Source organism: Hemitrygon akajei, chromosome 10 (genome assembly GCF_048418815.1).
Source record: "Hemitrygon akajei chromosome 10, sHemAka1.3, whole genome shotgun sequence".
In the NCBI taxonomy this organism is placed as follows: Eukaryota; Metazoa; Chordata; class Chondrichthyes; order Myliobatiformes; family Dasyatidae; genus Hemitrygon; species Hemitrygon akajei.
The window spans coordinates 149,238,466-149,252,623 of NC_133133.1; the positions used below are offsets into that span (position 1 = coordinate 149,238,466).

The following is a 14,158-nucleotide window of genomic DNA, read 5'->3' on the forward strand; positions in this document are numbered from 1 at the left end:
ACTGTTTTTCAGTTTGTCATTATTTTAATGGAATGTGGGCAGAGCTGGGTAGACAAAAGCATTTGTCTTTTGTTGTTTTTGTGTATTAACATGAACTTTAATAATAATTTAAAAACAAATACAAGAATAAACAAATATTTATGTTTTTCATAATGCCTTACATTCATTGTCAATGCTTTAAGTAGTGTTCTATTGGATTGGTTGGTTAAGTCCAACACCCCTATTGGGACTTAGTCAACATCAGCTTGCCAGAGTCCTCTATCCTGGACCAATCATTCTGGCTGCCCCCCCCCCCCCCCCCCCACCTACCGGGTGTAGTCCATCTTTGAAGCTCCTTCCTCTCCCAGGGATGAGGTCTTTGGAGCTCCTATTAGTGTTTCTGCATCTCTTAGTTTTCATGAGATAGGGTTGCTAGCCCCATGACCAACCCTCCTCCTTTCAAAGGCGGGCTCGGGTCCGTCCATGTCAGGGTTCTATTACATTCCTCAAAACTCACAGGACTGTTGCCACTCATGCGGCTCCCTGGGGTATTTCGCTACTACAAAAATTGAGGGGCTTCCTCACCCAGTCTGGACTCTCCCTGTCCAGTAGCGGATTTTCTTTTTAGCATTGCTCCTGATCTGAATAGCTTGTGGGTCTTTTTTAAAGAAGGTGTTCAAGAATCAACCACATTGTTGTGGATCTGGAATCACATTTAAGTCAGGCCAGGTAAGTATGGCAGGTGGTACTTGCAATAGTTCAATAGTTTCATAATCATAAGATATGGAAGCAGAATTAGGTAATTTGGCTCATTGATTCTGCTCCACCATTTCATCAAGGCTGATCCAATTTTCCTCTCATCTCCAATCTCCTTCCTTCTTCCCGTATCCCTTCATGCCCTGACCGATCAAGAATCTGTCAACCTCTGCCTTAAATATACATAAAGATTTGCCCTCCACAGCCGCCTGTAGCAACAAATTCCACAGATTCACTACTCTCTGGCTAAAGAAATTCCTCTGCCCTCCGTTCTATAAGGGCACCCCTCTACTCTGAGGCCATGTCCTCTGGTCTAGGCTCTCCCATTAAAGGGAACATCCTTTCCATATCCACTCTGTCAAAGCCTTTCACCATTCAATAGGTTTCAATGAGGTCACCCTTCATTCTTCTGAATTCTGGTGAATACAGGCCCAGAGCCATCAAGCTCTCTTCATATGACAAACTATTCAATCCTGGAATCATTTTCATGAATGTCCTTTGAACCCTCTCCAGTTTCAGCACATTCTGTCTAAGATAAGAAGCCCAAAACTGCTCACAATACTCCAGGTGAGGCCTCACCAGTGCTTTATAAAGTCTCAACATTACATCCTTGCTTTTGTATTCTTATCCTCTTGAAATGAATGCTAATATCGCATTTGCCTTCCTCACCGTGACTCAAGCTGCAAATTAATCATTAGGGAATCCTAATTAAGGATTTTCAAATCCCTTTGCACCTCAGTTTTTTCGTATTTTCTTTCCATTTAGAACACCCTTTCATTTCTTTGACCAAAGTATATGACATTGCACTTCCTGACATTGTACTTTATCTGCCAACTTTTTGCCCATTCTCCTAATCTGTGTAAGTCCTTCTGTAGCCTCTGTACTTCCTCAAGACCATCTGCCCCTCCACCTATCTTATATTGTTTGCAAACTTTGCATCAAAGCCATCAATTCCATCATCCAAATCATTGACATAATGTAAAAAGAATTGGTCCCAACACAGACTCCTGTAGAACACCACTGGTCACCAGCAGCCAACAGAAAAGGCTCCCTTTATTCCCACTCTTTGTCTCCTGACAATCAGCCACAGCTTTGTCCATGTGAGAATCTTTCTTGGAATATCATGGGCTTGTAGCTTGTTAAGCAGCCTCATGTGTGGCACCTTGTCGAAGGCTTTCTGAAAATCCAAGTACACAACTTCAACTGATTCTCCTTTGTCTATCCTGCTTGTTATTTCTTCAAAAATTCCAACAGATTTGTCAGACAAGATTTTCCCTTGAGGAAACCATGCTGACTATGGCCTATTTTATCAATGACCTCCAAATACCCTGAGGTCTCATCCTTAATTGACTCCAACATCTTCCCAATCCCTGAGGTCAGACTAACTGGCCTATAGTTTCCTTTCTTCTGTCTATCTCCCTTTTTGAAGCATGGAGTGACATTTGCTATTTTCCAGTCTTCTGAAACCATTCCAGAATCTAGTGATTCTTGAAACATCATTACTAATGCCTCCACAATCTCTTCAGCCACATCTGACAGAACTCTGGGTGTACACCGTCTGGTCCAAATAACTTATCTACCTTCAGTCCTTTCAGTTTCCCCAAGAACCTTCTCTCAAGTTATGGTAACATCACACACTTCATGACCCCTGACACCTGGAACTCCCACCATACTGCTAGTGTCTTGCACAGTGAAGACTGATGCAAAATAATTATTTCCTTGTCCCTCATTACTAACTCTCCAGCATCGTTTTCCTGCGGTCTGATACGAACTCTCACTGCTCTTTTAAACCTTATGTATCTGAAGAAGCTTTTGGTATCATCTTTAATATTACTGTCTAGCTTACTTTCATATTCCATTTTTACCTTCTTCGTGACTTGTTTAGTTGCCGTCTGTTGGTTTTTAAAACCCTTCCAATCCTCTAACTACCCATTGTTTTTCTCTGTTATATGCCCTCTCTTTGGCTTTTATGTTGGCTTTGACTTCTCTAGTTAGCAATGGTTGTGTCATCTTATCTCATTGGTAATAGTTCCAGATTTATTTTATCAATCAGATTTTAAAATCCCAATCTACCATTGTGGGATTTGAAATAATTGCTCCAGATGATTTTTCCCTGACATCTGAAATACTGGTCCAGCAGCTCAGTCACCTTGCACCTTGCTTCGATTCTAAAGTCATGCCAGCTCAATAAAGATTTGAGAATCTCCCTGGCAAGGCTCCTCTCTCAGCCAGCCTGATTGAACAACATGTTGATTGGTCATTTGATCCCCATCTCTTGAGGATATTTTAACAAAAAATAGTGCCACCCTTGCCAGAATATGTGCCGTCACTCCTACTGTTTACAAAAGATCCTGTTGTAAGGAACACTGTGAGATGACAAGGTGGTGCTTAAATCTAAGTATTACTTTAAAAATCTTTGTGAGGAAAGTTTTACAATTTTGAGTACAAATAACACCTTGAGGAAACTTGATAAACAACTCTTGCCTCCATGGAAACCTGTTAAATTGCTTGCTGGTAACCTGGCAACAACTGGAAAAAACCAAGAACAACATTGTTCAACTTTTTAGTCTATCCGGATTGGTGGAGGACTGTGTGAAGACGGAACAAAGCGATTGCACCACAGTCGCTTAGGAAGTAATGCAACAAACTAGAGGAATGGTCTCCGGAATACTTCAGTAAGTAACTTCAAAATATATTCATCCTTACCTCACATCAAATGCTTTGTATTCTTAGGTAGGTCACACTATTTGAATGAAAATCTGAAATTAAGCTATAAGAAAAAAAATGTTTTCAAAATGTTGTATTTCTTTTTGAACTTCTAGATTCAAACACTTAAATGAGTTGTATTTTACACAAATACTTTTAATACAAGTGTTACTGTGGGCACCTCTGTACAAACTGATGTATGCAGTTCATATCACTGCAGTCAAGCAGATAATGCTCACAAAGTATTCTATAATTATAACTGAACCTACACTTTTATTTCAGTAATATTTATCTTTTCCTTTATCACTTCCCAGGAGTGTATTCTTCACTAGAAGCGGGTGTTGTTAGTACATCTCATTCTGACATCCTCCTGATATCTTATTTCTCGATCATTTACAGTATATGTCTGCAGCACTTGACTCTAACTTGTGCCCAGAGCTTTGCCAGATTGTTCTCTTGCACCATCCCCCCAATGATAAATTACTAGGCTTTAATAACCTGCTGCCAGATCTTCACTTATGCAAACATAAGTTTTTGTAAGTTATACTATTTGTAAGTTATACTATTAATTTTTGTCTATGTTCATCATGATACTAAATAGGAAATGTTATAAACCTAGTTTATCTTTTTAATTGAGCCAGGTTACATAACTAATGTTGACTTATAATGAAATTCTCAGTCAGGTCTTAATGAGTGTGATACTGTAAATAAATCAGTACATTTTGCTGGAAATCATCAGCAGATTAACAACATGTTAATAACTAAATTTGTATGTAACTAAAGATTTTACATTTAAGAGGATATTAATTGCAGAAACACTCCATAATTATTTGCTGCTGCATTAAGAGTGAAAGCTGCAACATTATTGGATTATATAACAGTGTAATTGCCAATTGAAGCAATATCGTGAGTTTCCCATTGGTATTATCCTGTGTTCATTTGTAGATTTTGTCACCTTGGATGATTGAACGCCAATGAAATAATTTGTAGATGATCCCAATTAACATGCTATTAGCAAGAAGCAGTTATTCCTCTGCGAGTTTGGTGACTAACACGCCAAAGTATGAACCGAAGTGCTTGAGCAAGAACTGAAGCTTCCAGAGAAAGTGTTCAGCTACACAAACAATGGCCAAGATAAGGAATGGGAGTAAATCTGGAGTAAAATTGAATGACAAAAGCAGAGAAAACCACAAAGGGAAAAGAAAGCAAAAGTTTGCGGTCCGTACGGAGGGAACGTGGCTTAAAGAAATGATGCCAGTTTCAAAGCAACAGCCTGAGAGAACACCTCAAATGAATACTGGTAGCTTTGGTACAATTAATTTGGAAGTATCCTACTGTGAGAATCCTGAAGTTTTTGAAGAAGGCGAGAAAAAGCACGTTCAAACCCCACCACATCCAACGCAGGAGAGGAAGATTAAGAGAAGAAGAAAGCACAGAGCAAACAAGAGGGAAAGGTTGCAAGTTAATAAAAAGAACCTTGGAAAGGGCAGATTTACCGTTGCTGTGCTAAAGCCATTTGGCCTCCGCGTTCTCCATTCCAAGCCAACTTCATCTACAAATGTATCCATTCCGCACACTCAAAAATGGAAAATGAAATTGAAAACCCAAAGTAAACTTCAGAGTGAAGAGAGACAGAGGAAACAGATGATGGTGCCAACTGACAGTCATCTGGAAAATTCAAACAATAATACGATAAAGGAGTGGATTTGTCAAAAGAATGAGTTATTAAAAAAAGAAAGACAAGCAAAGAGGAAGCGGAGAAGTCTGGAGAGAGCTGCAGGTAAAAGGCAAGAACTAGATAAACAGAAGAGGCAAAAGGAATCTGAAGAAAAGGTAAAACTGTGGATGATGAAGAAAGGCATAATCAGAACACAGGACAGTAACAAGTGTACAGTTTCACTTGATGCAATTGCAGGTGGTCAGAATTCAAAGGCATCACCACCTATAATAGACGTGGTCAGAAAATCTCTTAGTCAAAGTCCAAGTAAATCAATAAAGAGTGAAGTACAAGTCTCTGATGAAAAGCTGGAGGTGAAACAGAAAAATAAACTCTTTCTTGAAACAGGGAGATCCAGAACAGGGATCTTGGCTTCTAAGGATCAAATGGTGAGCTTGTGCAAAATGATGTCAACATTGGATCAAGGTTCAGAGTGTGGGAATCTTGTGTCACAGAAGTCAAACAGCAAGACCAAGTTAGTGCATCAAGACATCAATGAAAAATCACTTTCAACCTCAATGCCTATTAAAGTAGAAAGGAAAAGCTCAGCGAGTTCGAGCAACGTCTCTCAGGTCAAAGAACAGAACAATGACTGCAGCAGAAGAGGGAAACACTTTATGTACCAACTGCCATTCAATGAAAAGCTTTCAAGAAAAGCCAAAGAATTCAAGCAAGTTCAAGCAAAAATTGAGGAACAGAAGACTGAACTAGACAAAGATCTTCAAACTGTCCCAACATTAGCAACCAATCAAATTCAAAGTATAGCATATGATAAAAATAATATCATCATAGCAAAAGAGACAAATGCATCACCTAACATCTTGTTGACAGCCAAGTTAACTGATCCAATTTCAAATCCAAAATGGCTTCAGCAGGCTATGGTTACTCCAGCTGTAAAGAACTGGTTTGTGCACAGACGGGAAGAGCAAGCAATGCATGGCGCAGATAGTAATTCATCAGTACAAGATGTCCAGCTTTGCGAGGAGCACAAGCATAATACCTCTTCTCTGTATGGAAGGTCATTTAGAAAAGCTGAAGAAAGATTATTAGCTTTGAAACAAAGTCACACTTTTAAAGACAAGGATGTTGGTGTTGGTGAAAGTTCGAAGAAAACATTGTTGGCTCCTAATATAAACCTCTCTCAAAGACCAAGTTTATGGGGTAAGGAGAAGATAAAAGAATAAAGCAATTAATGTTCATATAGAGGGATGGCAGCACATTTAATCTTATTTTGTCACTCAGAGAAACTCATACTCTCTGAGTAGTATACATCAGATCAAACAACTGCATGGGTCATATTTGTTACCAAGTTAATCTCGTATTGTACAAACATTTTTTATATGTTAAACTGATAGAAGGGTTGAGAACCAGAGCAGGGAGGACAAAAGGTGATTGAGAAAGCAACTAACAGTGACATTAGGAAAACTGACCTGCCCCAGTGCTTTGCTACCATTGGGAATTCACAGAATGATAGAATGGTCAGAGCACATTCAGCTATGGTTTTAGGAATTATCGAAACTGCTTGAAGAGGAAAAATTCTTCAAAACCTTGAGTAAGATTTAGGAAAAGCTGGTATGGAAACAGTGGGCCAAATTGCCAGTCTTGCATTCTATGGAATTATTTTAAATGGTTCCATGTAATAGTGTAACTAAACAATGAATTAATATTGCATAAATAAACTCTCTCTCTCACCTAATAATACTCGCTGTATTTTTCTTAACCTGTGCTGAATGAAAAACTGAATAAGCTTTTGAAATTTAGTTTTCTTAGGAACCAAACAATTACACCCATATTCAAAGAACTTGAAGCTACTTGGGTTTGTAATTAAAGAAAAAAGTGTATTGATATAAATCTCGGGTGTTTATGAACAAGTACCACTGTAAAATAATCAGAAGTTGTTTTGCTTATGTAAATAAGGACATAACTGATTTATTAATGGTGTACAAAGCCACAGATACTTCTCAGCAGTTCTTGCCCAATCAAACAAGGAAGGAATCTGATTTGGCTAGTTCCATCAATGATCAGATGTATATTTGTACATGTTCCCGCTGAGTATGCGGTAAGACAGAAGTCTTCAGCAAGACATTGGGGTTCCCCAAACCATTACATGACTGCACATCATTAACATTCATTTGACAAACTGACTTGTCATTAGAAAGAAGAGCAAATCAAGCTTCATCCCAGTGAGTTCCAGCTGGTGCTGACAAGATGAAAGGAGGAGGCAAGGTAATTATTGGAAAGCATCCCAGAAACTTGGAGAAAGTGTTAGAGCTACTGGAGGGTTCATGCTTCCCTTAACCTTGAGAAGGTCATTTTATTTTAATAGCCTGCAAAGTCTTTTCAGTAGAGTTGGTCTAGTTGCTCTTCCCCTGACATCAATGTTCAAAGTGCTACAGGACATCAATTTTGTCTTGGGCTCATAGTGGTATAATTTTGACCTTGGTTGTTGTTTGTTTTAATGAGGCTCCCATGTGTTTTCGATGAGTATTGTGGTTATTAATTTCAAAGGCACCAGCATAATGGCAGAGATGCCTAGTGCACTGAATTGTCATCATTTGTCCCTGACGATAAAAATCAGTCTCTAGCACTTTCACTCTTTCATATTGGATATGGCACAGCCTCAACAGAGAGAAAAAAACCCAATTTGATTCATAATTAACTGCAACAACACCACTTCAATTTCCTAATTCTGGCATCTTTGTACTAAAGTACCTAGTGTAAAAAAGTACAGCTGTGTCTTGGATTCCCTGTTACCAGGAACTAAGTGGAGATTCTATAAGTTAATTTCATATTAGAAAGTTTCTAATCAACAGGGAGTGGATAATTTATAATCAACCTTTATATGGCTTCATTGGTCACTTCAGAATTTGACCTTTATTTTTCAAGAGACAGCAGGGTATCACTGAGAAGTAAAATGAACAATGAATTCTCTTTATCAATGTCCAGATGTAAGAGTGTTTGGGGAAGTAAGTTAGAAATAAATAGAGAAAGTTCTGGAAATACTCAGGTCAGGCAGCTTTTATGGAAAATAATGGAAGAACATGCTGGAATTGTAGGCTTCAAACCACAGCAACTGCTGGAAACAATAGACAAAAGGAAATACTGGAAATACCCGACAGATCAGGCAGCATCTGTGGAGAGAGAAAACTCAGTTAAGGTGAATGCCCTTAAAGTTACAACAGTTCTGATACAAACAAGAAAGGCTTTTATCTAAAATTGTAATATTTGGCATCAAGTCCTGTGATTCTAACATTTCTAAATGGCAGATGAGGAGCTGTTTCTCAAACTTACATTAGACAAGAGGCCAAATGGTTAGATGAGAGTGGCAATGGGATAGAGAACTAAAATAAAAGACACTAGAAGAAATCTCAATCATTTCATTTACAGAAATGGTTACAGTTACAGATCCCTCAACCTGCCTGGGTCGTAGGGGCACTGTACAGATGACCACTGCGCCAGTTGCCTCCATCTCTCATGGTTGAGGGCAAGTGCCTGGATTGTGGTGAAAACCCTCTCCGGTCCATTCTGCAATGTTGTCGGTGTCCATTTCTTCCTCAGTCTGTCTCTTTTTCTTTTCCCCTGCACCATTCCTGAAGATTGGTCTTTGAGAGTCCATGATCTTGTTACGTGGCCATACCATCTCATTTTCTCTTCTTTGCTGTGGACAGTAGATCTTCTTGTGTCTCATGTTGGGTGAAGGTTCTTCGTACTTCATCGTTTAAGACATGGTCTGTATAAGAGATGCCGATGAGCCTTCCGAAGCATCTCATTTCTACAGCCTGGACCTTCTTTTGCAGTTCTGCTGTCAAAGTCCATGATTTGCACGCATACAAGAAAATGGAGATAACTTCATTTTGTCATCTTTTATAACAGCTGTGAACACTGCAACCCATTGCATCTTATTTAAATAAAGCACAAGCATATATTTAAATTTTGATTAAGGTGATTAAGGGTTTTACATTAACATTCCATTTCTGTGCACTGACTTAAATGGACTTTATCTAACCTCTTATGTATTTACAATTTTAATTTTTTTTAAATCAGTTTTCCAGTATTTTAAATCTGTGGTTTTCACCACTTTCTTTCTACAGTTAAATCTCCAGGTTAATATCCAGACAGACATGAAACATTTGATAGTGATTTATCGTTAGATACTAATGCAAATGAATGCATTAGTACCTGAGAATACTGCACTGCTGGTTCCTATGTTCTTCCTCTTATTCAGCCAGTGCCATGGGAATAGCATAGAATGTCGCTAAATTTTTTTGTTGTTTCAATTTGAAAGGAGCAGCATCTGTCAAAATTGCAAAGCATTATTAAAATTAAGTAAATATACAAGGAGAGAATGAAAGATGATCAACGCACCAATCAACAAATGCTCATTGCAAATAAACTGCTCTCTGGTACCACTATAGACACAGTCAGGATTTAATCATAAATCCAAAGCAAACCTGTTCATTAACAGTAATATGTCCGTTTTACATGAGTAAGGTTGAAGATTAGGTCTAAAGTGTTATCTCATAATCTCACATCAACACTGTAAGTACACAAATACAGGTTGTTTTCCCTTTGCTACCTCTAACAATTATTCACCAGAAAACGAGATTCATGATGAAACTAATTTCATGACATACATATGCCAGTGATATTAACCCTGATTCGGATTCTGAAATGCCAATGTGAATTCAAAGGCCAACTTAGAGTCTTAGAGCACCACAGCACAGAAACAGGCCTTTCTGCCCATCTAGTCTGTTCCTAGTCCCATTGGCCTGCACCTGGACAGTAGACCTCCTTTGCCCTCCCTTCCATGTACTTATCCAAACTTTTTAAAATGTTGCAATCAAACCTACATCCACCACTTCCACTGGCAGCTCATTCCACACTCTCACCACCCTCTGGGTAATGAAGTCTCCTCTCAAGTTCCCTTTAAATATTTCACCTTCCAACCTAAACCTCCTTTTAGTCTCACCCAACCTCAGTGGAAAAAGCCCGCTTTCATTTACCCTATCTATACATCATAATTTTGTGTACAAAATTGAATTAAAACTTAATTTAATGAAGAAAGTAAATAAATTTATGGAAATGAATGACTTCAGCAAAACTTGTTTGCTTCTCGAATTCGCAATACTGAAATGTTTGAGGGTACAGATAAAGGGCAGACATGGGACAGCTTCCCGAGGTAGGACAACTGCAGGATACTTGCATGCTACATTGCCCACACATAAAGCAACTGAGCAATGTGGGAAAATCCCAGTCTTCTGTGTTCCTGCTCATCAGCTGACAGAGGGAAATGATAAACTGTGATCTTCACAGGGAGCACAATTAGTGACCTGCCAGAAGGCTGTGTACAAAGCGAACTGACAGATGGTGTTGATATCCTGGATACCTAGCACCAGTTTGGAAAAAGCCAAGGCCATGAAGGGTTACAGCCAGGGAGTCATCCAGTACCATTGGTGGTACAGTGCATACCCTGATATTGAACCAATTCTTATTAATAGATCAAAAGTCCCTTATTGGAATACAGTGATGGCCAGCGTGGTGACCAAGTTCCTTGTGACTGCATGCTGTAGTCATACAGCAGAGAAACAGGCTCTTCAGCCCATCTAGTCTGTACTGAACCATTAGTCTACTTAGTACCATTGACCTGTGCCAAGACCATAGCCCTCAATACCCCTCCCATCCATGTACCTAATCAAATCTCTCTTAAATGTTGAAATTAGCGCCACATCCACCACTTGCTCTTCCACACTCTCACCAGCCTCTGAGTGACAAAGTTCCTCCTCACGTTCCCCTTAAACATTTCACCCTTAACCTAGTTGTAGTCTCACCCAATCTCAGTGGAAAAAGCCTGCTTGCATTTACCCTATCTATACCCCTCTATTTTGTATATCTCTATCAAATCTCCCCTCAATCTTCTAAGCTCTGAGGAACAAAGTCCTAACCGATCCAACCTTTCCCTAAAACTCAGGTCCTTGAATCCTGGCCACATCCTTGTAAATATTCTCTGTATCTTCCAATCTTATTTACATCATTCCTGCAGGAAGATAACCAAAACTGGACACAATATTCCAAATTAGGCCTCACCAACACCTTAAAGCAACTCCTGTATTCAATACATTAATTTATGAAGGCCAACGTGCCAGTAGCTTTCTTTAAAGCCTTATCTACCCATGGTGCCATTTTCAAGGAATTATGCATCTGTATTCCCAGATCCCTCTTACACTTACTGTGCAAGACCTACCCTGTTTGGTCCTCTCAAAGTGCAACATTTCACACTTGCCTGTATTAATCCCATCTGCCATTTTTCTAGCTGGTCCAGATTCCACTGCAAGCTTTGATCTGAACCAGCTGGAAAAATGCTGTCCGCTCTCCACTACACTCCAAATCTTGGCGTCATCCGCAAATTTACTGATCCAGTTTACCACATTATCATCCAGATCATTGGTATAGATGACAAACAATAATGGACCCAGCACTGATCCCTGAAGCACACCACTAGTCACCATCCTCCAGTCAGAGAAGCAACCATCAACAACCACTCTCTAGTTTCTTTTGCAAAGCCAATGTTTAATCCAATTTACTACCTCATCTTGAATGTTAAGTGATTGAACCTTCTTGACCAACATCCCATGTAGGACCTTGCCAAAGACCGTACTAAAGACCATGCAGCCAACATCCACTGCCTTGCCTTCATCAAATTTTCTGGTAACTTCTGATATTAGGTTCACTGGCCTATAATTTCTTGGCTTATTCTTAGAGCTTTTCTTGAACAATGGAACCTCCAATCCTCCGGCACCTTACTTGTGGCTAAGGATGTTATAAATATCTTTACTAGGGGCCCTGAATTTCTGCAATAACTTTCCATAGAGTCCAAATGAACAGGTTGTCAAACTCTGAGGATTTATTCACTCTAATTTGCCTCAAGATAGCAAGAACATCCACCTCTGTAATCTGTATGGGACTCATGATCTTGCTGCCTCATTGCCTTACATCTGCAGAATCTGTGTCCATCTCCTGAGTAAATACAGATGCAAAAAAAATCCATTTCATATCGGCCCCATCTCTTTTGGCTCCATGTGATCTTCCAGAGGACCAATTTTGTCCCTTGCAATCTTTTGCTGTTAACATATCTGTAAAACTCCTTAGGTGTCTTCTCTGTCTGCTGGAGCAACCTCATGCCTTTTTTTTTAGCCTTCCTGATTTTCTTCTTCAGTGCTCTCTTGCATTTCTACTCAATTGCCTGATTTGTTCCTGTCTGCCTATACCTGTTATGCATCTCCTTCTTTTTCTTAACCAGGGCCTCAATCTGTCTTGAAAACCAAGGTTCCCTAAACCTGTCATCCTTGCCTTTTATTCTGACAGGAACAAACAAACTCTGTACTATGAAAATTTTCGCTTTTAAAGCCTTCTCACTTACCAAGTACACCTTTGCCAGAAAACAACCCTTCTCAATCCACACTTGCCAGATCCTTTCTGATACCATCAAAATAGGCCTTTCTCCAATTCAGAATCTCAACTCACAGACCAGACCTATCCTTTTCCATAATTACATTGAAACTAATGTAATTACGCTCACTGGATGCAAACTGTTCCCCTACACAAATTTCTTGGCCACCTGCACTGTCTCATACCCTGGGGGTAACATTTATAGTAATTTTTTTTGATACTTTGACTTTTCATTTCATTATTTTTGAAACCATTTTGTGTTAGACAAGAGAAAATCTGCAGATGCTGGAAGTCCAGCACACACACACACACACACACACACACACACACACACACACACACACACACACACACACACACACACACACACACACACACACACACACACACACACACACACACACACACACACACACACACACCAATGGAAAAAAATACATACAGTTGATGTTTCAGGCGGGGACCCTTCATCACATACTCTTTTTTTTACATGTGCCAAAGACTTTTGCACAGTACTATATGTAAAACAACAATTTTGCAATATGAGTCTTACTAAAGTCTTTAACCTTGTGAGACAAGACCTTAACTCCCATTCCTCTTCAAACTTGACTGCTGGAAAAATCTTGTCCCCCTTTCATCTTGCCATATGATGGTATCCAGGCCAAGATTTTTACCAAGTGTTCAACCCCAATGTAGACAGATAACAGCAAGGCTGCCAGAACACTTTTCTCAATATTTTTCTGAGTAACATTGACTCCATCTCCAACAAGCTTCCTGCTGGACTGGAACTAATTTACAGGACAAATAGGACACTGTTCAAATCATATTACATCCACTCCAGAACCAACTTCAAATATTCGGCTACAGTACACAAATGGTTCACTGGGTCTCACATTTACTATCATCCACCAGCCTGCCCCCAGCTCTATTTTCAAAATTGCCCTCTGCTGACAAACATCCAGAGTACATTCCTTGATATAAATTTTGGAGTCACCTTCCATTGATGACAAAAGTCACCACCACCATCTGTATGTTTATGCAGCCATTGACCATCTGAGGAAAAGACTGAAGATGAGAATTTCAAATATAATGCAGAATTCATGATTCCCCAGGCAGCAGAGATCCTTGCCTTCCTGTATAGAACATACAGTACAACAAAGGAACAGGCCCTTTGGTCCACAATGTTGAGTCAAACCAAATAAATTAGTTATCAAGTGGCCAACTAAACTAATCCATTATGCCTACATGATGCCCATAACTCTCTTACTTTCCTCACATTCATGTACCTATCTAAACATCTCTTAAAAGTCCTAAATGTATCTGCTTCTACCACCCACCCCAGGCAGCCCATTCCAGGCACCCACAGTTCTGTGTAAATACACTTACCTTTCACATCTCCTTTAAAATTACCCCCTCTCATCTTAATTGCATTTCCTCTGGTTTTAGATCATTTCGACTCTGGGGAAAAAGGTACTGTCTGACCACCCAGTCTATGCCTCTCATAATCTTATAAACCTCCACCACTCCAGAGAAAACAATCCAAATTTGTCCAAC

At 39.4% G+C, this 14,158-nt stretch overlaps 1 protein-coding gene across 2 annotated transcripts in view; it reads left to right on the top strand.

Annotated features, from left to right (window-relative positions):
- Positions 1–3,315: 3,315 nt before the first annotated feature.
- LOC140734808 (uncharacterized) overlaps positions 3,316–14,158 on the top strand; it is a 65,179-nt gene continuing 54,336 nt past the window's right edge. For both annotated transcript variants that reach the window (XM_073059357.1, XM_073059358.1), the window contains exons 1-2: positions 3,316–3,410; positions 4,387–6,319. In XM_073059357.1, the coding sequence (XP_072915458.1) occupies positions 4,567–6,319 (1,753 nt within the window). In that variant the 5' untranslated portion in view covers positions 3,316–3,410; positions 4,387–4,566. The remainder of the gene's footprint in view (positions 3,411–4,386; positions 6,320–14,158) is intronic.